General features: G+C 54.8%; 1 protein-coding gene and 6 non-coding genes across 7 annotated transcripts; 1 reads left to right on the top strand and 6 right to left on the bottom strand.

Moving 5' to 3' along the window:
• On the top strand, window positions 7,813–12,837 carry RTL1 (retrotransposon-like 1). Its single transcript, XM_018066614.1, has one exon. The coding sequence runs from the start codon at window positions 7,893–7,895 to the stop codon at window positions 11,892–11,894; it is 4,002 nt and encodes a 1,333-aa protein (XP_017922103.1). The 5' UTR covers window positions 7,813–7,892; the 3' UTR covers window positions 11,895–12,837.
• Window positions 7,893–7,984, bottom strand: MIR136 (microRNA 136). Its single transcript, NR_129585.1, has one exon. It is a non-coding gene; the product is annotated as a microRNA 136 (primary transcript).
• MIR432 (microRNA 432) lies at window positions 8,079–8,168 on the bottom strand. Its single transcript, NR_129752.1, has one exon. It is a non-coding gene; the product is annotated as a microRNA 432 (primary transcript).
• Window positions 9,552–9,668, bottom strand: MIR127 (microRNA 127). The gene has a single exon (NR_129569.1). It is a non-coding gene; the product is annotated as a microRNA 127 (primary transcript).
• MIR433 (microRNA 433) lies at window positions 10,636–10,765 on the bottom strand. The gene has a single exon (NR_129753.1). It is a non-coding gene; the product is annotated as a microRNA 433 (primary transcript).
• MIR665 (microRNA 665) lies at window positions 15,810–15,905 on the bottom strand. Its single transcript, NR_129789.1, has one exon. It is a non-coding gene; the product is annotated as a microRNA 665 (primary transcript).
• MIR493 (microRNA 493) lies at window positions 24,461–24,575 on the bottom strand. The gene has a single exon (NR_129767.1). It is a non-coding gene; the product is annotated as a microRNA 493 (primary transcript).

Raw genomic sequence — 26,426 nt, 5'->3', positions numbered from 1 at the left:
GCCCACTGAAGCCCCTCTCAGCCTGACTCTTAAACCTGGACCAGCACTAGAATAAGCCCCCCAGCTTGTGTTCCCAAGAACACCCAATTTCTAAGAGCGATTGGTGGAACTGAGCTCCACCTACTCTGACAAGGGGCTTTCCAGGTGGCGCTAGTGGTAAAGAACCTACCTGCCGATGCAGGAGACGTAAGAGATATGGGTTCAATCCCTGGATTGGGAAGATCCCCTGGAGGAAGGCATGGCAACCCACTCCAGTATTCTTGCCTGAGAATCCCCATGGACAGAGGAACCTGGTGGGCTATGGTCCATAGGGTCACAAAGAGCTGCATACAACTGAAGCAACTTAGCACGCACACACATACTCAGACAACCACTCCCTGCACCCCTGCTCCCCAGGGTCATCCCTCTGACCCCTCTCAGGACCCCTGAACTATAGGAGCCACGTGAGAAGACCGTTTCCCAAGCCTCCCTGCAGCTCTGGGGAAACTGAGGGTCAGGAGAAGGGCACGCTCAAAGTCAGTGAGGGCCCGGGGCTAGCAGCTGGTTCGGGCGCCCTCCCCTGCCCACTTGCCTTGAAAGGCAAGAGCAGTCCCGGGGAGCAGCTGGTTGGCCCCGCCAATCGGGGCAGCCCAAAGAAGGAGGCCACTGGCCGCCTGACCCCTCTCCCAGCCCCGCCCGCAGGCGGCACTCTCCCCGTCCCCTGGTTATTCTGGGCAGAGTAAGCCAGCTGCCCCCTGGAGCCGCCTGTCAAGTGGAAGGGCGGGCAGGCACTCAGCGGAGGGAACACGGCTGGGTCAGGGGCACTGCCCATCCCCTGGATGGCCGGGGGAGAGGTAGCGAGGGGCTGTGCAGACCCTCTCCAGGAGGACCCCTGCCCTGCCTGGGCTGGAAGTGAAGGAGGAGCCCAGGGGACAGTACTCGCTGTCTTCTTGAGTCACATGTCCCCTTTCTAGACACTAGTGTCCCCAGTGATGTCCAAGGCCCAATGGGGCCTGACAACCTAGCCCCTCTGTCCAGGCCCCAGGGGGAGGAAAAGGAGGATGGAGACTCGCTGTTCGGGGTCAGTGAGAGGGGTCTCCCATCTGGAAGGACCAAGGGGGTCTTTGACACACGTCAGGGGGTTGAGTGCTCATGAGTGGGGGACCCCTGACTTGAACTCTGCTCGGCTAGCAGTCCCTGAAGGTCCCAGGGCCCCAGGGCCCCAGCCCAGCTCTCCACGGGACCCTCCAGGAATCCCCCTCAGAACTCCCAGCACCTTCCTCCTCCTCTGCTCCCGACCAGCCAGCTGAATCCAGAGAGGGAGCACGCCACTGGTCCGTACCAGGGGAACCAAGAAGGCCCCCCAGCCTCAGTCTGCACACCCTGACCTTGGCATTAATCTAACAGAAAAACGAACAACAGCCTGCGGCCCTTCCAGCTCCCCTGCGTGCCCACCCACACCTGGATGCTCCCCTCTGTCCATGCTGCCAGCAGGACCGGGGCAGCAGAAGGGGCATGTGAAGACAATGAGACCACCGAGGCCCCACGACCCCCGGTTGTCTCCATCGTGGTCAAGTCCACGTGGTTCTGAGCACCCCCTGCAGGCCACGCGGGGAAAGCCGGGGTCTTCGCCTGACGGCAGGTGCCCAGAGAGCTGGGGGGCTCCAGGTGTGGCGGCCAGCACCTGGGAGGCCGGCAAGGTGTCCCCACCTCTCCCCTAATTCCTCCACTCCCGCCCCCTGCCCCAGGCTCAAACCCTGCCCCTAAACATCCTCTCATCTCCTCTTCCAAGCTCTATTTTTAAAATCAGATTTCCTTTACTGCACAAGTGAGCTGACAGTGAGCAGGGGGCGGGGAAGGTATTCGTTGAGGGATTGGCCCCCCGCCCCTCCTCCACACCCAACCCTTCATAGACACACGTTGGCAGCCCTGACCCAAAGGGCCACTTGCTCAGAGGCGAGCAAGGAGCTGACCTGACCGCGAAGGCTCCGGGCACTGAAGGTGGTGAGGCTGGACTGTCTGTCTCTGAGTGTCGGGAGGGGAAAGAGAGTCCAACGCAAAGACCCCAGACCAGCTGCACAGCCTGGATTTTGGAGGGTTGGTTTTTGTTTTTGTTTTTGTTTTCCGGTAAGATTAAGAATTTCCAAGTCAGTAGATATTGCTCAAAGAAATTTTCATGAGCCTTGAGACTTCAACATGATCCCAGCTGCGTTTATAGGACTGGGAATAATACTTCTTTAGAGCCCAGAGAAGAGGCAGGGGCAGCCTCTTGGGCTGTGTGGAACTGTGGCAGGCAGGCCCATGGAGGACAGGGGTCAGCAGGAAGCCCGCACTGGTTTCTAAAGCAGTATGAGGCAGGACCCGGGCCCCGACGATGCCCAAAGTCCGGGCAAAGGGACAGACAGCTGAGCCCAGTGGAGACTCAAGAGAGCTCTCACCAGGGATTCAGGGAGACCCCTGGCGCTGCCCCGAGACCCCAGGCTCACCTCCGGCACAGTACTGAACACGAGGGCGTGTGGTCCTCCTCTCTTACTGGTGATGTTTCGCAAGGCAAGGCTGCCTCCATTTCTTCATGCTAGAGTAGGGGTCTAGCATAATGCCTGGCCCAAAAGAAAGAGTCAGGACATTCTATATGAATTAATGAATCACAGGTACAGAGACAAGTTCAAAAAAAACCAAGGAATCTGTGAGAATAAAATCAAGATGCGTTTGGGGGTGCAAGAAGTAACGAACCCCAGTCTTTCAGGAGGGAAGTGTGAAAGGAATAAGGAACTGAAGCTAGACAGTAAAAAATTTTGATTTCATGCAAATTTAGGCTTTCTACTCTAAGTAATAAAGAGCCATGTACAGATTTTTCAATATAACAAACACTTGGTCCAATTTTCATTTCATGCTCAGGCAACTGGATTTTATGTTATAGACATGAAATGTTAAGGATTTTAAACTGAAGATATCATGACTAAATGGAGGTGCCACGCTAAGATGTGAAGACATTTTGTTAGTGATGATTAAAAAGATTTTAAGCGGGGGCTGGGGGCGGTTTCATGAATAGATACGGAGTTTGGAGGGAAGTAGTCTGGACTTTATTACTGAGACGTGACACAATCAAACTTTTATAATTACGCTAAGGAGTTTGGATTCTTGCCCACGGGTTTGAAGAAATACAATGGGGAGATTTTTTGCTTGTGGGAGGTAAGTAAGTAGAAAAACATAAAACATATTTTAAGGCTTTGGATTTTATGAATGGACAATGAGGAAACATTGGGAAGTTGTTGACGGAAAAGTGAAAGCCACACATTTAAGTATCACGCTAAAACATCCTTTATTAGTTGAGGGGGTGTTAAAGTCTGACTTTCCGAGCATACCAAGGAAATTTGATTGATGTTGACAGCAACGTTGAAAGACTTTGATCAGAAAAGTTCCATGACCAACACTGGGAATACGCAAAGAAATGTGGAATTTACTTTGAGGCTCTGATACAATGAGATTTTTGCAAGTGCCTAGGAATTTTATTTCAGCCAATAGAAAGTTCTAAGAGGGATGTGCTGAGTTTCGTTGTATTTGATAAAGAGTTTGCAGTGAAATTACCAAATAAAATTCACATTTTATGCTAAGATTTTGAATTTTTATTCCCTAATTCCACAATCCAGAGACATTGTAAGATTCTTAGGGTGAGGCGACAAGATCAAAGTTTACTGACTGTGCTAGAAAGGGAGAATTCTATTTTAAGGAATGACAAGATCGAATTTTTATATCATGCTAATAAGGATGGATTTACACCAATAAAGGGTTTCAAGGAATGACAGGGTAAGATGTGTGGGGTTTTCTAATAGACTGATCCAATGATAAATTATATGATAAAATGTTGCATTTTATGAGTAGTTGGGATTTTATGTTATAGGCTATGAAAAAACCTTGAAGAGTTTAGAATTGGAGAGTTACATGATCAAATGTACACATTTCAGGAGAGCCACAAGAGCAGATTTTTATGACAAAGATAATATGTTCAGATTTTTATAACATGCCAAGTAGATGTGATTTTATGTGTGAATTGAATGAATTGAAGGCATTGGAGCATCTCATTCGAAGGAGGGATATGATCTCATTTTTGAACCTCGTGTAGAGGCGTCTGGATTTTAGCCAATAAAGGATTTTAAAGAATGACTGACTAGAGTTTAGTCTCCAGGGGAATTAGCTGGTAAAACATATTTTAGGCTAAGGTGTCTGGATTTGATGAAGCAGATAATGAGGGTGCATCGACAGTTCAGGGGAGGCACCCCTTGGCAAAAGTGAACCCAGCTTGTGCTTTATGCAGGCGAATTGAGCACTTGTGGCAAGTAAAATAGAGGCGGGGCAGGAGATACAGGGGCTATAGGGTTGAATTTACATAGCATGCTAAGAAGTTTGGGCTCTATTCTGAGGAACAGTGTCAGTTTTTTGTGTCGGGCTAAGGAATTTGGATGTTGGCCATTAAGAGATTCTCAGAGAGTGATATGGCAAAATGTCTGTGTTTCATAAACAAAGGCTACATAGAAATTGTACAGTAAAATATGTCTTTTATGCTAAGGAGTTTAGGTCCTATATGCTAAGGACTTTAGTGACTAGAGATTTTATAAGACTTTAAGCAGAAGTTACAAGACCAAATTCATGTTTCTTGCAAGTGTGGCCTTTAATGAAATGGTCAGACTTTAATATCATGTCTAATTACTGGTTTGGAATTAAGCCAATAATACAAAGTTTAAGAAGTGACCTAGTGAGATTTGGGGTTTTATATCCATCAGTTTGCAGATAAATTCATAATAAAATTTTTTTATTTTATCCTAAGTGATTGGAACTTCATGTTATAGGCAATGAAAAGAAACTTTTGTAAGCTTTAAATAGAGAAGTTATGGATAACTTTTATGCATCTTGGTAAAGTTTAAATCCTATGTTAAGGAATATTAGTAATATCAGGTAATATCCGGAATATAGTAGTATCAGGTTTTAACAACATGCCAAGGATATCAGATTTTAGGTTGAAATTGGGAAAGTTGAAGTATTTAATCAGGTGCCTCAAATTTATAAATATATTAAGAGTAGACTTTATATTAAGAAGGGGATAATCTAGTTTTTAAATCATTGTGCTAAGGTGCTCAGTTTTTAGCTAATTAATGGTTTTAAGAGACACACTGAGCTTCTGTATTTTAAATTGTAACCAATTTAACGTTTTTTTATTTTAAAATTCAACTTAAACAATTTATTTTAGTCAACAAAGCACCTTAAGAGTTTTAAAAGACATATTGAGATTTTATATTATAACTTAAATCAATTTAAAATTTTAGCCAATAAATGGTTTTAAGGGTTGTAGGTGACATTTAGGGATTTTACATTCAAAATTTTTAATTTAGCCCATTTAAATTTTTAAATTTTAAATTAGACAGTACAGTCTTTTAATAATTTTTAGACATACTGAGATTCTGTATTATAAATTTTAGCCAATTTAACATTTTTAGTTTAAAATATAAAGCCGATTTAATGTTTTGATTTTTAAATTCAAATTTTAGCCAGTTTGAATTCTTAAATATTAAATTTAGCCAATAAAATACTTAGGAGACAACTGAGACTTTATATTTTCAATTTTAGCCAATTCAAAATTTTTAATTTTCAAATTCATATTTCAACTAATTTAAATTTTAAATTTTAGCGAATAAAGCATTTCCAGGGTTGTAAGATACATAATGAGATCTTATATTGTAAATTTTAGCCAATTTGAATTTTTTAATTTTAGCCAATAAAGGGCTTCAAGGGTTGTAAAAGACATACTGAGATTTTCTATTTTAAATTTTAACCAATTTAAAATTTTTAATTTTTAAATTCAAATCTTAAGCAATTTAAATTTTTTATTTTAAATTTTAGACAATAAAGCATTTTAATGGTTGCAAGATACATAATGAGATTAAGATACATAATAAGATTTTATGTCTAAATTTTAGACAATTTAAATTTTAAAATTTTAACCAATAAAAGATTTTCAGAGCTGTAAGAGACATGCTGAGTGAGGTTTTTATTTCTAATACATGAGTTGGCAGATGAATTAATTTGTCAACTTTTGTATTTTGACTAGAGACTTGGAATTTTACAATAATAATATATAGTTTACAGGACTTTTATGAAGGGGAAATGAGTTAATCTATGTGACGTGCTATATACATACAATCTTATTATAATGGATATGAGGATGGTGATGACAGTTTTACCTAAAAAAAAAATGTCGTCTCTACTTTGAAATAAAAACATGATCAGAATTTTCTATTATTTTAAGACCTTAAATTTTATCCAGAAAATGATTCTGATGAGTTTATGTGTCAGGAATTTTTATGCTAACGGGTTTGCATTTAATATCATATACTGCGAATAAACAGAGAAGGCTTTAATCAGAGGGACTGCAGAATCAAATTTAACTGTCATGCTTACAAGAATGCATTTAATTTTGAAAAGCAGCATATCATGTTGGAAAGGCTGGATTTTAGCCAATGAGGAGTTTTTCGCTAGGGAATGCATTTTTTTTTAATAGATTGGCCCAGAGGCTAAAAAGAAAACTGAGAAGCAACAAAAAGTGTTAAATGGCTCAAGAACGATAACTGTAGAGCTAATTAATTGGATAGCCAGAACTCAATTTGCCCTGCTGCAGCAGAAAAGCACGTTAACAATCCCAATCAAAACATCTCTGTCCATTCAGCCTTGACCCACTAAAGATTTTCCAAAATCAATTCTTCAGTCACTCAGATGTCAAGGTTATCTCATGCCCTCCCCACACCCCCATGCCTTACTGAATATCCCAGCTCTACTAGCTACACCCCAATGCTGGGGGCAAACCAGCCCAGGACAGGGAAGTGCGTCCACTGGGGCAAAGAGATTGGAGGGTCTGTAAAGACTTTTGCAGGAGTGGAACTGAGGCCAGATGTTTGAAGTTCCTGAACCCCCGCAGACAAGGAGGGCTAGTCTTGGGAGAGTGCAGATTTTAGGAGAGGTGGGGACATGATTGGTAGGTCTCCCCTGACAGCTCAGAGCTGGGGAGAGAACTCAGCCCTGGAAGTCGGTGAAAGAGAAAAAAAATCAGCAAAAATTCCGAGTCAGAATTAAGTCACAAATGACACGTCTCTGGCAGACAGTAGGTACTTTCTAAACATTTCTGGGGGGAGGTGGGGTGGGAATAGAAAAGCCAGAATCCAGATCACGGCTTCCACCTGTCCCCAGTGTCTCCTTTGAATCTAGGAGAAGAAATAAGAGCTATTTGGGGCAGCTGACCCAGCTGAAGGGATCACAGCCAAGTGCCCATTTTCTGCTCACGCCCTGAACTTGCTAACCAGTAGGCACCTCTCCTGGAGATTCCCACCTCAGCCCCGAGGGGGCCCAGCCTGCCAGGGGTGGCTTTGGATGGCGCTGAGATGTGACCTCTGTGACCTTCTGGTGACCAAAGAAGGGCAGGGAAGTTGACCAGGCCTGTGTGCCAGGCTTGAAATGAAGTGGCCAGTGCATCCTGCCAGGTGCCAGCCTGCCACAGGGCCACTCTGGGCACAGCACACCACAGAATTTATGAACTGTGAATTTCTCACAGCCATGGGGGAAGCAGGCAGGCCAGACGGGCAGAATAAGCCTCGGAGATCAGGTGCAAAGGTCACGGGGGTTGAGGATCTTTTCTCTCCACAGGATGCCCTAAGTTAGACCCAGGGAGTTTCCCCCCAGCTTCAGACCAGGTGGGCATCTGACTTGTCCTAGAGACCCTGACCTCATGAGACCCCTAAACCACTGCCTTTCTTCCCCCACTCTCGCCTCTCCCCACTGCCAGGTTCTGATCTCTGACGTCCCAGGCGCTGACCAGACGCGTCACGACCTTACCAGTCTTCAGAGAACACTCCTTTCCATCCGACGAAATGATAGAACCCTCTGAAGACTCATTTGAGACGATGATGGAGCGTAAGAATCCATCATCAAAACAAATGGAGTCCTCCGAGGGCTCATCCGAAACCACCGTGGAGACGCCGCCAGGCGGCAGAGCGGAGGCGGCGGGGCTGGCCGGCGGCCTGGCCCAGGAAACGGGAGAGCAGTCCATTGACCTCCGCCAAGACATGGAGGAGCCATCCAGTGGCCCACATAGGGAAATAAAGGATCCACCCAATGACCTACTCCAAGACTTGGAGGAGTCATGCGAGGGTTCTCATCTGGAAGAGGGGGGTCCATTTGGAGGGGCACCTGGTGGAATGGAAGAAGAAGAAGAGGACAACCCATGGGAGTCCCAGGAAGACCAAGACTACTACACTGACCTGGCTGAATCGGAGGAAGACGAGAGTCCCGAAGAGCCAGACAGCTCAACAGTGGAGGTCATGGGCATGGTGAGGTCCATCATCTCTCTGTATTTCCGGATGCAAGACCTGAGAGAGCAGCAGCGAGTGGCTGAAGAGATCCTGATGAACGCGATCAACAAAGGCCAACTGCCGACCCCGAAGCAATTCTCAGGTGATCGCAGAGAATACCATGAGTTCATCGTGCTCTGCCAGCTGATCTTACAGAGCTACCCAAGAGTGTTCTGCAACGACCGCCTGCGAGTGGGGTACGTCATCAGTCACCTCTCGGGCATGGCTATGGAATGGGCCAGCGACCTGGTGGAGAAAGAAAGCTCCATGATTGACGACTTCCCGGCCTTCCTGGAAGCCATGAACGACACGTTTGAGTACCGCCAGGCCCTGCGGGTAGCAGAGGATGCCATGTTCAACCTCAGGCAGGGGGACCGTGCCGCCATCGAATACATCAACGAGTTCCAGAGCCTCGTACCCACCTTGGGCTGGCCAGACGAAGTCCTCCAGGCCCACCTGTGCCAGGGGCTCAAGGAAGACATCAGGCAGTATCTGTTCAGCATCCCGCAGCCGAATTCGCTGGAAAACCTGATTGCGCTGGTCCTGCAGATAGAGGACAAGCTGGCTGAGAGAAGGGCGATGCTCAGGCTGCCCCCGGAGGCCCGCCCACGGCACCTGACCTGGCTCGACTCACCTGTTCCCGAGAGGTGGACCGTGAGCACCTGGCTGCCCAACGAGTTCCACCCTGGCATCAAACGCAAGCACCTCTTCCTGCTGCTCCTCGTGAGGGTGAACCCCTACCACAGCGTGGCGGTCCAGGCCCTGGTCGACTCGGGAGCGACCAGCAACTACATGGATGAGGGGTTCGCCCAAGAGCACTACGTGGAGCTCTACCAGAAGCCCTACACAGAGTTGGTCCAGTCCGCGGACGGCTCGCTGATCGGCAACGAACCTGTCTGGCTCTACACCGAACCCCTGGTGTGTTTGCACCAGAACCACCAGGAGTCCCTGGAATTTGACATCGTCGCTTCATCCAAATTCTCCGTGATTCTAGGCATCAAGTGGCTCCAGCTCCACGCCCCCGACATCGACTGGGTCAAAGGCCGCTGCACCTTCCACTCTCCCTACTGCCTGAAGAATTGCTTCCGCCCACCCCCACCATGCATTGCTCTGGAACACCATGCCGTAAGCCTACTGCCCGGATTGCCACACCAGTACTCCGACCTGGCCGACGTGTTTAACCCGAAGGAAGCAGATGAGGAGACTTCCGACCAGCCAAGCTCAGACGGATCCGATGATCTTTCTGAATCAGAGCCCTCTGAGCTTCAGCAGGCTGGAGACAGTGATCAAAGCGAGGAGACCTTTTACGACTGCGCCTCCACCGCGCCGTGGGAACCTGTGGGTGCCGGGGTGCAAGAAAAAGCCAAGCAGGAGGAATTCTGGGACCTGCAGGACATGCTGACCAGCAGGCACGACTACATACAGATGATTCCAGAGCTGTTCGACCAGTTACACGGAGCTACATGGTTCACCAAGCTGGAGCTGCGTGGGACCATCGTGGAGGAAAGCATGGACATACACCAGACAGAAGACGTATGGAGAGTGGCATTCGGTTTGGAGCTCCAAGAGATGGCGAGCTACCAGCCCTTCCTGATCTGCGCAGACCCTATCATCTCCCAGGGCGTGATCCACTTCATCCTAAAGGACATGATCGGCCTCTTTGTCATCTCCTACGGGCAGGACGTCCTGGTCTACTCCATGAGCCAGGAGGAGCATTACCACCACGTGCGCCAGGTTCTGGTCCGCTTCCGCTACCACCACGTCTACTGCTCCCTGCAGAGAAGCCAGTTCCACCGGCACACTGCCGAGTTCCTGGGCTTCGTCGTGACCCCCAAGGGGGTGAGGCTCAACAAGAGCATCGTCAGCACGATCACAGGGTACCCCACCCCAGGCTCGAGGAAGTCCCTGAGAAACCTCCTGGAATTCGCCTTCCCCTACCGGCACTTCGTGGAACGGTTCGCCGACATCACAGAGCCCCTGGTGCGGCAGCTCCGGGCCGACCAGCCTTTCTACTGGGGTGACGAGGAGCAGGAGGCCTTCGTGGGCCTGAAGCGGGCGTTCCGCAAGGCGCCCCTCCTCTACCACCCCAAGCCCCAGAACCAGTTCTACTTGCAGACGGGCGTCACCAAGACGTCCCTGTACGCCAGCCTGATCCAAATGGACAAGCGGACTGGCAAGAAAGCGTGCTGCGCTTTCTACTCCCGTAACATCTCCCCGATGGAGGTGGAGGCCTCGCCGGCGGAGATGAAGATCCTTCCAATCCGGGCTGCCTTCATGGTGTGGTGCCGCTACCTGGAGAACACCGAGGAGCCCATCATGATCCTTCTCAACAAGGAGGATCTAGCCTCTCTGAACAATGACAGGCTCACCGTACTTCTCCCCGGCCACTGGGTCTTCTTCTTCGCCCACTTCAACTTCGACGTCAAGGAGATGCCGACATCGGAGGACGCCCAGCCCCTGCCCCGCCGGCAGAGACTCCGCAAGAGGGTCCAGCAGCGCCAGGCCGCCACCACCACCAGGCCAACAATGCTTGTCACCATGCGGGCCCCCCCTGGGGGTCAGTCCCCAGAATCAGAGGACGAAGAGGAGAGTGAAGATGCCCTTCACCCAGATGAGTCTAACGGGCAGAACCTCCAGCAGGGGTTCCTGGCGCTGATACCCGTGGACCAGATATTCAGCAGCTTCCTAGCCCACTTCAGCATGGCCCAGATCAGGGCAGTCATGCTGCACTTCTACCGAAGCCTCCTGCTCTGGAAGAACCTCCTGGCCATGGCCGCACTCCTCGTGATGCTGCGGTTCAGGAGGCGCCTGGCCCTGCTGCCCGCGCCTGCCGCGGACCCAGCCCGGCCGCCCCCACAGCGCTCTCTACGCCTCTTCCTGGACGCGTCCCTCCTCACCAGCAGCGGCATCGCCAGCGCTATCACCCAGCTGTTCACCCAGATGCCACCTCTCGTAGGCACCAATGCCCTCCCGCCCGAGGAGCTGGCCGAGCTGTTCCTGGGCCCCAGGCCCTGGCAGCTCCACGCCCTGCAGGGCTTGCAGATCACGCCCAGGTTCTGGCAGATGCTGTGCCAGTTCTTCGGCATCGGGGGCCCTGCCCTCGAGGGCACCCAGACCCACCCGAGCCCACGCCTCGTGCCGCATGTCGAGGGTGATGATTGTGTCGTCTTGCGAGACGCCCTGCAAGACGACCTGCAACGTTTCCGTCAGTGTGGCCTGCATGACGGCCTGCAAGACACCTCGCAGGACGCGCAGGACGCGCAGGGCGGCGCGTGGGCCCGCAGGCCCCTCCAGCACCCTCCCACCCAGGCCGAGGCCCTGGCCCGCCTGGCCGACATCCGCAGCACCCAAGGGCTCTCCATCGTGACCCACCGGGAGCTGATGGCCAGAGCCCTGACCGACTTCCTGGCCGCTGTCTCCACCCAGGCTCTGCCTACCCTGGTCGAGGCAAGCCCACCCAGCGAAAGAGCCACGCTGGAGGAACTGCCCAGCGACTCCGACGAGGATGCTGACCTCGACTGAGCGCGCCTCCTCCCCACCACCCCGCCACCCCACAGAACCTCCCTCCAGCACCTCCCCGTGCCTCAGCCTGCTTCGCTTAGACCCCTGCACCCCCTTCCTGCCCCTCATGACCCAAAGGGAACCACCTGAGAAAGGGCACGCAACCAACTCATCAACCAGCAACAGTTTCTGTACCAACGGACCAACAACCGGACTATTCCACCACCAGAGACCCAGAGCCAGCTCAGGGCTACACAATTCCGTCTTAATTCAACAGGTGCCAGGTCTGCAACTGGGCATGAGATCAATGAGAAGAGGGCAGTGATGAGCAGGAAATGACCCCATGACCCAAGGCCAGGTGAAAACTCAGCACAGCAAAGGCAGCCAAGCAAGCAAGTGCCAGGGACCCACCACCCCCTGGAGTGGCGAGGGGCCGCCTTGGGCCACCATGGGACACTGACCTCGGGTGCTCCACTGGCTTCTTCTACCTCCACAGCGGTGCTCCTGCTACCCTGGGCCCCGACCCCCCGCCCCGACGTCTCGTGGTGTGTGCCGTGGTGCCTTCCCCACCCCCGCCTCCCTGCAAAGCAGCGCCCGCCCACCAGTGCCCCCCCAGTCTGGTCCAGCTCCCTCAACACTGACTGTCTGACCCTGACCTCCGGCTCTCACCTGGATGGTGCTGCTCCACAGAGGGTCCCGACGTACCAGTACTTACCAGACTCGCATCCTCAGGAGTCCCCCACGACTCCTGGGACACTGATGGGGTGACCTTGCCCGGTGCAGCTCCCTCCTCCGTCTCCCAACACTGACAACACAGAGGCCCGGAGGCGGAGGGGCTCCGAGGGAGACTGAGAGACTGAGTCAGCCAGCGGACTGTGCCAAGTAGCTAAGAGGACTCCTACCAGACCACTGCTCTATGCCACGGGGAGGAGACCCCGCCCCCAGCCCTTCCCCCTTTGCCCCTTCCCACCCCCCAAAATAAAGCAGAATAAAAGATTATCTGACTTTGTGGTTTGTTCCCAAGGTGCAGGATGGGGCGCAGACAGGGCAGGGGGATGGAGGGGAAGCACGTGGAGTGGGGCAGGGGTGGGGAAGACAGGCCCACCTGGCGCCTGGCACTCTGTCTGGGGGAGGCGGATGTGGGGAGGGACCCTGGGAGCTGCCTCTTCCCGAGGGCCTGGATTAGGAACCCCAGAAACTCAAGTCCCATATTTTCCCACAAGAAAAATGAGGGTGGGGTAGGGGGTGGGCTGGGCTCTCCCCCCTCAACTCAAAGGGTCTGCAAACCAAGGAGCCTTGGCCTCAACCAACTCTCCCACTATCACCCCTAGTTAGAAGGTCAAGGTCACACTGCCCTAAAGATGGCAGAAAGGCTGTTCTGAGGGTGCACTGCCCTGGGAAACGGGGAGGGGGTTCCAGGTGAATGGGGACAGCAGGGAGGGGGCGCTCAGGCCCTCAAGGCCCACTTACCCCCAGCCTGGCCCATGCTGACCCAGAGCCCCTCTGCCTGGCCGCAGGGCCCACCCTTGGACCTCCCAGAGCACAACTGCCCCCCCCTCCACACTGAGACCACTCCTGGTGGGGGACACGGAACCTCCACTTGGGGAGGGGTCCAACACGGAGCATGTCATGTGCCCCAAGGGTGCCCTCTCAGCTCAGCTCTACCCCTGATGGCGGCACCATGAGACCACCAAGCAGGTCTCAGGTTCAAAGCCAGGGGCTCCGCTCTACCTCTGGGCTTCCCTCCGCCCCGGGCCCCCACTGACTGCCCGCAGCCCTCTCCCAGCCTCCGTCTCCTTGTCTGTCGCTCGGGCCCATTGGAGCTGCTGTAGCCATGGAAGTCACACTCTAGTTCCTGTCCTCCACCGCACCCCGGGCGCTTATGCAGAATAAACTCAGGAAACCAAGGCCCAAAGAGGGCAGGTGGCCTGAGGGTGGCTGTGAAGGGGTCAAGAACAGAGCCAGAACTGGTGGCCTCTGCCTTCTCCCCCTGGGCCCTCCACCCCCACCACGCCCTGCACACATACTGTCACAGGACCCAGGAGCAACCCCATAAACAGCCACCATCACCACGGCCCCAGGAGCCCAGGCCACCCCATTCCTGTCTGCTCCCTTAAAACAGCCCCAAGAAGCCAGCCCAGGGTTCTCCCCAGGAAGCAAGTCCCAGGGCTCAAGGTCAGGGGCTCATCTCCAGGAACCCCAAGTCCCCCTAAGTGGCCCTGCCCCTAACGTGCTGGCTGGCCTGGCTGGTAGCCATCTGGTCTTCAGGCCTGTTCTCCCATCACCAAATGTGGGGGGAGTGGGGTAGGAAGAGGGGAGGGGGCCTCAGGGGCAACAAGACACAACTTCCAAGGGTCTCTGGTTCCTAAAATCCCCTGTTCCCAGGTGACGTGCTTCTGGGGTCTCCCGAATCCCTCGGCGAGGGGCAGGGCCTGGGGGAACAGGGGGGAAGCCATGCCCAGTCCCCGCCCCACCCCCAGCTCAGCTGTGCAGGGGGAGGGGCAACAGACGGCCAAGGTCAAATTTGCCACTGAACAACCCAGCCGTGCCCAGATGTAGGGGCCCAGACGCCCACCAAGGTGCACCCGCTTACCCAGGTGCCAGCCCCAGTGGGATCACCAGCATCATGCCGGCACAGCAGACATAACCTGGACACAGCGGACAGTGGTGTCCTGGCCTCACTGGGACCCCCTCCCCAACCCAGCCAGAAGGGGCTTTAAACCCATTTCCAGAAAAGAGAGGCCACTCTCAGGCCAAGAGGACCAACTCCTGACAAGGCAAAAACTACCTGGGTGATAATTCCCCACCTCCCTAGAAAAAGTTTTAAGAACACAATGCAAACCTGTTTGTCTCCTGAAAGAAAAAAAAAAGAAAGTTGATATTGACTGACATACAGGGCACTGCAACAAACATGGAAAGTCAAGAGAAGAGACAGCTTACACAACCACCTGTGCCCAGGTGCCCCCTCCCCTGCTAAGACCACTGGCATCCAGCGAGCTCGGACAGCGTCTTGAGACCCAGGGGAGCCCCGAGTCCCACCCAAGTGAGGCTGCCAGCCTCTCCGCCACCTCCCTGCCCCTCTCAGGCCACCCCACCCCACCCAGGCCCAAGAGCTACCAGGCCATACACAGGGGCCTGTTTCTGGAACCATCAACAACGCATACTCACAAGCAGAGGATGGCTACTCACCACTCAGGTCGATTCTCCATTCTTCCTGTTGGTGGCCACAGGTGGGGTTAGGGGCCCCCAACACAGGCCCCCATGTTAGGGGTGTGATAGGAGCTTCAAGACCCCTCCCTGCCCCCAGGGTGACATCCGAAGTGAGCAAGAGGCTGGCAACACACAGGGCCCCAGCCCCAGCGAACCCGCATCAAGGAGTGGAGGGAAGGCCTCTCCTTGGGCAACATCAAGGCCTTTGGTGGTGGGACCTCCATCTTTTGCATGTCACGTCATGTTCCAACACCTACGCCTGACAAACACATTTACAACACACTCCCACCATCCTGGCAGGCCCCGCTGTCACTAAAGTTGTCCCCTGGCCAGGAAGGCCTCCCTGACCTCCACAGGGACCTCCTGATATGGAGAGGGAGGGGAAGGGGCGAAGGCCTTAGAGGAGAGGGGCTGGGTCTCCACGCTGCAGGCGAGGCCGCCGCCACCCAGCGCCCCACACGTGTGCCGGGGCCCCCGCTCCATGGGCGGATGACGCCGGTCACACAGGGGCTCGGCGCGCCACCTCCCACCACGCACAGGACCCGAGCTAGCAGGAGACCCCCACAGCAGGAGCCAGGGCCCAGGGGACACCAGTCCAGTGTCCTCAGGCACCCAGCCCAGACGAGAAGGGCGGGACACCTGCCAGTTGCTTCCGGCCAAGGCCCGCAGTGGACCCAGAGCTTAGGAATCCCAGGGGAGCTGGGGCGTCTCCGGACGGGGTTTGAGGGAGAGTAAGCAGCCGCCTGTGAGGGGCCTCGGCCTACTGGTCATGAAAGAGTCCTGGGCAGAGGCCAAGACCCCTCAAGGAGACCCTCCTCCAGGGGCAGCCCTGCCCTGGCCAGGCCCCGTGCCCCCAGTCCTGGAAGCAAAGGGCACCACGGTCTCTCTGATGTCCACCTGTCTGTCCCGGGGCTGGTCCTCGGAGAGTGCACCTTCCAGGGAACACAGCTGTGACCCCGTCAGCAGGAGAAGCCCCAGGGCCGGCCCCGTCCCCACCTCTCGGCCTGTCTGCTCCTGGCCACCAAGTCCGATGGTGGGCCCCCGGAACCCACCCCTCGGGAGTGTCCCACCACAGACCTAACCTTCCCCCTCCGAGGAGGGGGGCCCTCAGAGACGGCCCAGCCCAGGCCGGGAAGAGGCTGGCGGTGGTCGACAAGCTTGAGGACATGGCCCTGTGTGGCCAGGACCCCCCCAGGAGCGCCCAGGCTCTGCACGTGCATGAAGGGGACGAAGAAAGGCATCATGGAGAAGCTGGCGACTGTGCAACAACGCCTGCGTGAAGTTGTTCTCGCCCAGTCAGCGTTACACACAAGTGGCAGGGCTCATATGACATGACCGGGAAGGGGCTCCAGGTGACACGTATTGCGGGGGGCGGGGTGCTCCACAGGATACATGAGAGGGAGAGGGGCTCAAGAGGACACAGGAGAGAAGTGAGGCTTCTCAGTATAACACAGGATGGGGGACTCATGTGGCACATAGGTGGGGTAGGGGGTGTATGTGAACAGAGTGGGCACGGGGCTCAGCGTCACACCCAGGAGGAGGAGGGGCTCAGACGGACCCAGGAGTAGAGCAAGGACTCTATGTGGCACGGGGGGCTCAGTGTGACATGAGCGGGGATGGGCTGTCACGGGACACATAAGTGGGGGGGCTCAGTGTGACCCAGGACAGTGTGACCCAGGACCCAGGAGGAGAGGCTCAGTATACGGCGAGGGTGGGGAAGGGACTCAGTCACACACGGGGCCGGGGGAGCCAGGCGTGACCTTGTGGGCCAGAGGTCTCATGGGGATCACGAGCAAGGGAAGGAATTGGTGTGACACACGGGTGGAGAAGAGGCTCCGGGTGGAAGTGGAGAAGGAAGGGACTCAGAATGACATGAGAAGGGGAGTAGACATGCAAAATGTGAAAGGGGGCGGGGCTCAGAGGGAGCCATGAAGGGGAGGGGCTCAGAGGGAGACACGAAAGGGGGTGGGGCTCAGAGGGAGACATGAAAGGGAGGGGCTAAGAGAGAGACATGAAAGGGGCGGGGCTCAGAGGGATACATGAAGGGGAGGGGCTCAGAGAGAGACATGAAAGGAGGCGGGGCTCAGAGGGACACATAAAGGGGAGCGGCTCAGAGAGAAACATGAAAGGGGGCGGGGCTCAGAGAGAGACAAGAAAGGGGGCGGGGCTCAGAGGGAGACATGATAGGGGGCGGGGCATAGAAGGAGACATGAAAGGGGGCGGGGCTCAGAGGGATACATGAAGGGGAGGGGCTCAGAGAGAGACATGAAGGGGAGGGGCTCAGAGGGAGACACGAAAGGCGGCGGGGCTCAGAGGGAGACATGAAGGGGAGGGGCTCAGAGGGAGGCATGATAGGGGGCGGAGCTCAGAGGGATACATGAAGGGGAGGGGCTCAGAGAGAGACATGAAAGGAGGCGGGGCTCAGAAGGACACATAAAGGGGAGGGGCTCAGAGGGAGACATGAAGGGGAGAGGCTCAGAGGGAGACATGAAAGGAGGCGGGGCTCAGAAGGACACATAAAGGGGAGGGGCTCAGAGGGAGACATGAAGGGGAGAGGCTCAGAGGGAGACATGAAAGGGGGTGGGGCTGAGAGGGACACATGAAAGGGGAGGGGCTCAGGGAGACATGAAAGGGGGAGGGGCTCAGAGAGACACATGAATGGAGGGGCTCAGAGGGAGACATGGGGGGCAGGGCTCAGAGGGATAAAAGAAAAGGGGAGGAGCTCAGCAGGATACATGAAAGGGGGAGGAGCTCAGAGGGACACATGAAGGGGAGGGGCTCATGGAGACATGAAAGGGGGAGGGTCTCAGAGGGATAAAAGAAAGAGGGAGGGGCTCAGCAGGACACATGAAACGGGAGGGGCTCAGAGGGATACAAGAAAGGGGGAGGGGCTTAGAGGGAGACATGAAAGGGGGCGGGGCTCAGAGAGACATGAAAGGGGGAGGGGCTCAGAGGGACACATGAAGGGGAGGGGCTCAGGGAGATACATGAAGGGGAGGGGCTCAGTGGGATACATGACAGGGGAGGGGCTCAGAGGGATACATGAAACGGGGAGGGGCTCAGAGGGACACAAGAAAGGGGAGGGGCTCAGTGGGATACATGAAAGGGGAGGGGCTCAGAGGGACACATGAAATGGGAGGGGCTCAGAGGGACACAAGAAAGGGGAGGGGCTCAGAGGGATACATGAAGGGGAGGGGCTCAGAGGGAGACATGAAAGGGGAGGGGCTCAGAGGGATACATGAAGGGGAGGGGCTCAGAGGGATAAAAGAAAGGGGGAGGGACTCAACAGGATACATGAAAGGGGAGGGGCTCAGAGGGATTCAAGAAAGGGGGAGGGGCTCAGAAGGATACATGAAAGGGGAGGGGCTCAGAGGGACCCAAGAAAGGGGAGGGGCTCAGAGGGACACATGAAAGGGGAGGGGCTCAGAGGGACACAAGAAAGGGGAGGCGCCCAGAGGGACACATGAAAGGGGGAGGGGCCCAGAGAGAGACATGAAAGGGGGAGGCGCTCAGAGAGACACATGAAAGGGGGAGGAGCTCAGAGGGACACATGATAGGGGAGGGGCTCAGAGGGACACATGAAAGGGGGAGGAGCCTAGCAGAATACAAGAAAGGGGGAGGGGCTCAGAGGCACACATGAAGGGGAGGGTCTCAGAGAGACACATGAAAGGGGAGGGGCTCAGAGGGAGACATGAAAGGGGGCGGGGCTCAGAGGGATAAAAGAAAGGGGAGGGACTCAACAGGATACATAAAAGGGGAGGGGCTCAGAGGGACACAAGAAAGGGGAGGGGCTCAGAGGGATACAAGAAAGGGGGAGGGGCTCAGTGGGATACATGAAACGGGAGGGGCTCAGAGGGACACAAGAAAGGGGAGGGGCTCAGAGGGATAAAAGAAAGGGGGAGGGACTCAACAGGATACACGAAAGGGGAGGGGTTCAGAGGGACACAAGAAAGGGGAGGGGCTCAGAGAGATGAAAGAAAGGGGGAGGAGCTCAGCAGGATACATGAAAGGGGAGGGACTCAAGAGGATACATGAAAGGGGAGGGGCTCAGAGGGACACAAGAAAGGTGGAGGGGCTCAGCGGGGATACATGAAAGGGGAGGGGCTCAGCGGGACACCTGAAACGGGAGGGGCTCAGAGGGATACAAGAAAGGGGGAGGGGCTGAGTGGGCTACATGAAAGGGGGAGGGGCTCAAAGGGATACATGAAAGGGGGAGGGCTCAGCGAGATACATGAAAGGTTAGAAGCTCAGAGGGACAGATGAAAAGGGGAGGGGCTCAGTGGGATACATGAAAGGGGGAGGGCTCAGTGGGATACATGAAAGGGGAGGAACTCAGAGGGACACATGATAGGGGAGGGGCTCAGAGGGACACATGAATGGGTTAGGGGCTCAGAGGAATAAAAGAAAGGGGGAGGGCTCAGAGGCAGAGATGAAAGGGGCAGGGGCTCAGAGGGACACAAGAAAGGGGAGGGGGTCAGAGGGATACAGAATGGGGGAGGAGCTCAGTGGGACACATGAAAGGGGAGGGGCTCAGAGGGACACATGAAAGGGGAGGGGCTCCACGGGATACATGAAAAGGGGAGGGGCTCAGAGAGATATAAGTCAGGGGGAGGGGCTCAGAGGGAGATATGAAAGGGGAGGGGCTCAGAGGGATACATGAAAGAGGAGGGGCTCAGAGGGAGACCAGAAAGGGGGAGGGGCTCAGAGGGAGTCATTAAAGGGGGAGGGGCTCAGAGGGATATAAGCAAGGGGGAGGGGCTCAACAGGATACATGAAAGGGGGAGGGCTCAGCGGGATACATGAAAGGGGAGGAGCTCAGAGGGATAAAGAATGGGGGAGGAGCTCAGCGGGACACATGAAAGGGGAGGGGCTCAGTGGGATACATGAAAGGGGAGGGGCTCAGAGGGCGACATGAAAGGGGAGGGGCTCAGCGGGATACAAGAAAGGGGGAGGGCTCAGTAGGATACATGAAAGGGGAGGAACTCAGAGGGACACATGATAGGGGAGGGGCTCAGAGGGACACATGAATGGGATAGGGGCTCAGAGGGATAAAAGAAAGGGGGAGGGCTCAGCGGGATACATGAAAGGGGAGGAGCTCAGAGGGACACATGAAAGGGGGAGGGGCTCAGAGGGAGACATGACAGGGGAGGGGCTCAGAGGGAGATATGAAAGGGGAGGGGCTCAGAGGGATACATGAAAGGGGAGGGGCTCAGAGGGAGACATGAAAGGGGGATGGGCTCAGAGGAAGTCATTAAAGGGGGAGGGGCTCAGAGGGATATAAGCAAGGGGGAGCGGCTCAACAGGATACATGAAAGGGGGAGGGACTCAGCAGGACACATGAAAGGGGGAAGCCTCAGTGGACACATGGAAAAGTAAGGGGCTCAGTTTTACCCAGGAACAGGGGAAGAGTTCAGTAGGACACAGATAGGAGCCCCAGGGAACACATGGAAGGAAGAGCATCTAGTGGGACTTAAGAAAAAGTGAGCAGCTCAGTGGCGCTCATGGACACAGGACAGGCAAGGTGTCAGTGAGTAACGAGAAAGGGGGAGGAGCTCAGTGGGACACAGGACAGGGGGAGAGGCTCCTCGGGGCACATTCCAGGGGAGCGGTTCAGTCGGACACATGTATGCCGCAGGGCTTGCATCTAATGTACGGCTGGGGGAGGGTCCGCTGTGACACACGGACACGTGGTGGAAGAGACCTCTCCTGACACACAAGTGCAGGTGAGACCAGGTGAGTCACAGGTGGGAGGAAAGCTCCATGTGACACCTGAGTGAGGGACCCGGTGTCACACACGAGTGAGAGAGGGTGAGCGTGGCTCAGTCATGAAGGAAGCACTCAGTGCGACAGTGCGTGGGGCGGTGCAGACGGCCGTGTGTGGAGGAAGAGCACCACGTGACCAGGAGGAAGGGGAGGGGCTCGGCGGGCGCATGCACGGGTCACGGGGCTCAGGGTGACACGTGAGGCAGGCGCAGTGTGAGCCAAACGCATTCAGAGACTTAATGCGGTACAGACGTGGGGAAGGAGCGCTGAGTGACATGGGTGGCGGGAGGGAATCCATATGACGCGTAACTGGGGGGTGCTAGTGTGACCAGGGTGGACGAGAGGCTCCGTGTGACCCATGAGCAGGGGGTCTTGGGTGACATACGGGTAAAGAGGGGCTCCATGTGACTCACGAGCCAGGAAGGGACTGGCGTGAAAAACGTGTGGTGGAGGGGCTTGGCCTGACATAGAAGTGGGGGGGCTCAGTGTTACACGCTACAGAGGAGAGACTCAGTGTGACACTCGGGGCGGGGGGGGGCGTGTGTGACCCTGGTGGGGAGGGATTCCAGTGATGCATAAATACGGGAGAGAGGCTAGCGTGACAGAGAAGCGGGGAGGGCTCGGTCTGACACAAGGCCAAAGAGTAACTCCGGGTGACGCCACAAGGTGTTCGTAGGACAGCTAAGTGTGGGCGGAGCTCAGTGTGACGCTTACACGGGGGGGAGGGAAGGTGAGACACATGAGTAGGCAGTCCCCAGTGGCTGGGGAGGAGGCTCACGACAACACACAGGGGCGGAGGCGCTCTGTGTGAAACAGGAACGGGGCCTGGGGTCACTGTAGCTCAAGATGGGAGAGGGCCAGTAGGAGACTACAGAGAGAAGGCTCCGTGAAACATGCGGATGTTGCGGGTGGAACAGGGACAGAAAGTGACCGACAGGTCAGGGAAGGGCTCTGCGTTATAATTAAGAGAAGAATGGACTCGAGTGCGACAGGTGAGCAGGAGTCAGGGTAACACAGGAGAGAAGGAGGACTCCATGGGACACATGAGCAGAGAAGAGGCTCAGGGTGACTCCTGAGTCCAGGAGGGACTCTGTGTGACGCCTGAGTGGAGAGGGGAGCGGGGTGACACAAGATGGGAAGAAGGGGCCTCTGTGACACCTGCGTGGAGGAGGGTCTCTGCGAATGACACTTGAGTGGAGGAGGGTCTAAATGTGACACCTGAAGGAAGGAGGGCTTCTGTGGGATACCTGCGTGGAGGAGGGACTCTAGGTGACACCTGTGTGGAGCAGGGTCTCTGTGACTCTGATCAGAGGAGGGACTCTATGGGACACCTGAGTGGAGGACAGGTTTTTTGTGACATCTGAGTGGAGGAGGGGTTCTATGTGACACCTCAGTGGAGGAGGGTTCTTTGTGACACCTGAGTGGAGGACAGGTTCTATGTGACACCTGAGTGGAGGCTGGGTTCTACATGATACCTAAGTGGGTAAGGGACTCTGTGTGACATCTATGTGATCTGTGTGACACCTGAGTGGAGGTGGGGTTCTATGTGACACCTGAGTGGAGGAGGGGCTTGTGTGATACCTGAGTGGAGACGGGCTTCTATGTGACACCTGAGTGGAGCAGGGTCTCTGTATGACATCCAAGTGGAGCAGGGTCTCTGTGACTCTGATCAGAGGAGGGACTCTATGGGACACCTGAGTGGAGGAGGGTTCTTTGTGACACCTGAGTGGAGGCGGGGTTCTATGTGACACCTGAGTGGAGGCGGGGTTCTTTGTGACACCTGAGTGGAGGCGGGGTTCTATGTGACACCTGAGTGGAGGCGGGGTTCTATGTGACACCTGAGTGGAGGAGGGTTCTTTGTGACATCTGAGTGGAGGAGGGGTTCTATGTGACACCTCAGTGGAGGAGGGTTCTTTGTGACACCTGAGTGGAAGCGGGGTTCTTTGTGACACCTGAGTGGAGGAGGGTTCTTTGTGACACCTGAGTGGAGGCAGGCTTCTATGTGACACCTGAGTGGAGGCGGGGTTCTTTGTGACACCTGAGTGGAGGCGGGGTTCTATGTGACACCTGAATGGAGGACAGGTTCTATGTAACACCTGAGTGGAGGACGGGTTCTTTGTGACACCTGCATGGAGGCTGGGTTCTACATGATACCTAAGTGGGTAAGGGACTCTGTGTGACATCTATGTGATCTGTGAGACACCTGAGTGGAGGAGGGGTTCTATGTTGCACCAAAGTGGAGGAGGGGCTTGTGTGATACCTGAGTGGAGGAAGTACTCTATGTGACACCTGAGTAGAGGACAGGTTCTATGTGATACCCGAATGGAGGGCGGGTTCTATGTGACACCTGAGTGGAGGACAGGTTCTACATGATACCTAAGTGGGTGAGGGATTCTATGTGACATATATGTGATCTGTGTGACACCTTTGTGGAGGAAGGGCTCTGTGTGACCCCTAAGTAGAGAAAAAGGTCTTTACTCTCAGTAGGGAGGAGTATACCTGTGGTATGAACCTCGGAATGCTTCTCAGCCTCAATCATCCCATGAAGAGCAGCCCCACCAAGGGAGATGATGGACATCCTCATGGGGGCCCCCTTCCTAGTGCCCCCTCATCCCTATAGACTCTCAGTCAAGACTGCACATCCCACACTACTTCTGATTGTTTCAAACTCTAATAGGTAATGTAACAATCCTGAAAGTTAAAGAAGTCCCTCACCAAAGGGAGAATTCCAAACCTAAACCATGTGATGACCCTCAAGGTCCCCTAAAGCTGAGTCCACTCCAATCCTTAGAGAGGGCCTTGAAGACCTCCACCACGGCACCACACAAACTGGCCCCCCATTACCAGAAAGTCTACAAGGTCTTCATGGATACTAAAAGGTTCCTGTTTCTGACTCTCCAAGACCTGGAAACTTCCCAGATGGATATTTTGACCATCACCACTTGACCAACCAAAGACATTCACGTCAATAGATCAAACCATCCTTGCCACTAAGATTCAAAACCATCCCAAGACTGGGAAGTCCATGCACTCCTCCCCACCCACTTCCCTTCTCTCATGTCATTCATTCATTCCTTCCAACTTTTGTGGAAAGAGCACAAAATTCAATCCTTAACCCTCCCTCTGAGTCCTTTATGACACTCGGGGAACCATTTGAGCATCAGTTTTACCATCTGAAAAGGGAAAAATGTGAACCAACATCAAAGGATCTGGGCAGGAATGGGAGATCCCCAACAAAGGGGACAATGAAGAGGCTGACCCAGGGAATGGGGTGCCCAGTACAGGAGCTAAGGCTACCAGTGGGGCCAGACCTGTGCCAGGGCCCTGGGGACAACGACCCCCATGAGCAGGCTGGGAGGGTCTGGGGTCCTGGTGCCATTCTGAGATGCCAGCTACCAGTGGGGAAAAAGGTAGGCACAGGTGGGCTCTCCTTGCAGAACCCATTCCAACAGGACCTGGACTGAGCCTCCTCGTACCCACACAGTCAGACCCAAACACCCAAGCCACCCTGCACACCCAAGCCGCCCTGCACACCCAAGCCGCCCTGGCCCAGGCTCTCTGCCATCCACCGGCTCTCTTGCGTCTCCCCGAGGCGTGCACTCCCACGGTCCATGTCCATTTACTTGCTGCCTGGCACAGGGCCTGGCACACAGTAGACCTTCACCGAATGTGCAAACGAATGAATGAAAGCCTACCATGTACAAGGCCCTGGGGGCCAGAGGGAGCCCCGAAGCGAGGATGATGGAGTGAGGCAGATGATGGATGGGTGATGGCCAGGTCCACAGTGAGATGAGATGCTGTGCTCAGGATGACAGAGGCCAGGTGGAGGTGATGAGAGCCCGAGATGACCAGCCCATGGGGAAGGATGGGCCGGGACCCAGGACTTGTGGCGTACAGTAAAGCAGTGCTGGGTGAGGGGAGCCAGGCTGAGGGGCCCATGGTGGCAGACATGCATGCGATGGACCCCAAATACTAGAGGTGGGTGGAGGAGGAACCCAGGACCCACAGACTGGGCCTAGAAATCTCTGAGGCTCAAGATGGGACCGGGAATGCCAACTAACACCCCTGCCCACCTGCATTAACAGCATACTCATCTTGTACAAAGCTCAGAGAACAACTACCAAGCTGAGAAGCTTGCCAGTGAGGAACAGTGGATGCCCTAGAGTGGGGGCACTCCCCATGAAGGAATTTTGAAAAGCCACCTAATCCCCCCTTCCCCCAGCCCACTTTTAAATTGGCAACAAAGCTTTCGTGTAAAGCTTACAGAGTTGCAGTGATGTGACTTCCTGGGTATCACATAATATTTATGTGAGATATATATATATATAAAAAATATGTAATATGTGGATATGTATCTGTCAAAAGCACAGAGCTCATTGGATTCATCCACTCTCAACCTCACTGGCAAATCAATCAGACAAAACAGACTTTCATCAGCAAAAGTCTGGCGTTTTTAGCACCTTCAATCCAGATCAACGCAACCCTAAGCATTGCAAAGACAAATATTACCCTTCTGGATTCTGAATCTCAGGTACACGCATCCCCCAGATGAGAAGGGGATGGCGCACCTAGGACAACCAGATGGGAACTGACCTGGATGGAGCAGCCTCTGGGCTGAGTGCCGGGGTTGCAGGCATCGTCCAGGTCCGAGGCTCTGTCGAGGCCGCAGTGTGGTGCCAACATCTGGGTCCAGAGGTCCTGGCCAGCGCCCGTGGGTGGCAGACACCCCAGGCAGTGGCCAGGGAGGCTGAGCAGGCTGCAGACACTGGGCAGGATCCAACATGTCCAGCTCAACACCCTATCCCTCCATCCAGGAGGTGGCCGGACAAATACTGTGAGCTGCTGGGGAAGCTGGGGTCTTGGGGCTGGCCTGGGGGAGCTGATCAGAGTCCCAGGAAGGGAGGAAGGAACTGGGGGGCTGCAGGCGGGGGAGGCCCCACTCGGGAACACAGCTGGTGAGAGGGGGCATCAATAGCTCCTGGGGGCAAGATTGCCAAGGAGAGGCACTGTGGTGGGCTGGGGGGCACGGACCGGGAAGGGTAAGGGGCGAGGACCGAGGATGCCACCCTCATGTTCATGGTGGCAAAGCTCGTTGACAGGTGGGCTGGCGGGGAGCTACAGGGGGCTTGTGGCCGGGGGGACTGCAGAGAGTGGGTCTGCGAGGGAATGGATGTGGAGTTCAGATTCAGGGCATCGGAGGCTAGGGAGAGACCCACTGTCTCTCATTTCCAGTCACCCTCCACCATCTCTCTCGCTCTCTCACACACACATGCACACACACATCTGCACACGTGCACACACCCATGAACACACAGGCAGGCTCAAACACATCCATCCCCCAACCGAGGCTAGGGCCCCCCTGCACCACGAGCACCATCCCCCAGGGTCGGGAGAGCACTCAAGACTAACCTGGGGCAGCCACCCAAGCACCTCTCTGATGTTGGGGACAGTGCAGGAGCTGGGGTGAAGGGGTGCAGACTGATCTCTGAGTCAGGGGTTCCAGGTGGCAGGAACCTTCAGAAACAGCCCCCTTGTAGGTGGCATGAGTCTGGGCTGCATGGGGAGTGTTGGCTAAGACCC

The sequence above is a fragment of the Capra hircus genome, chromosome 21, assembly GCF_001704415.2.
Source record: "Capra hircus breed San Clemente chromosome 21, ASM170441v1, whole genome shotgun sequence".
Classification (NCBI taxonomy): domain Eukaryota; kingdom Metazoa; phylum Chordata; class Mammalia; order Artiodactyla; family Bovidae; genus Capra; species Capra hircus.
The sequence above is the reverse complement of the archived record's forward strand: the minus strand, read 5'-3'. Positions and strand labels throughout refer to the sequence as shown.

Excerpts from the sequence above, each read along its gene's own strand:
- RTL1 (XM_018066614.1), top strand. The coding sequence starts at position 7,893 with ATGATAGAACCCTCTGAAGACTCATTTGAGACGATGATGGAGCGTAAG.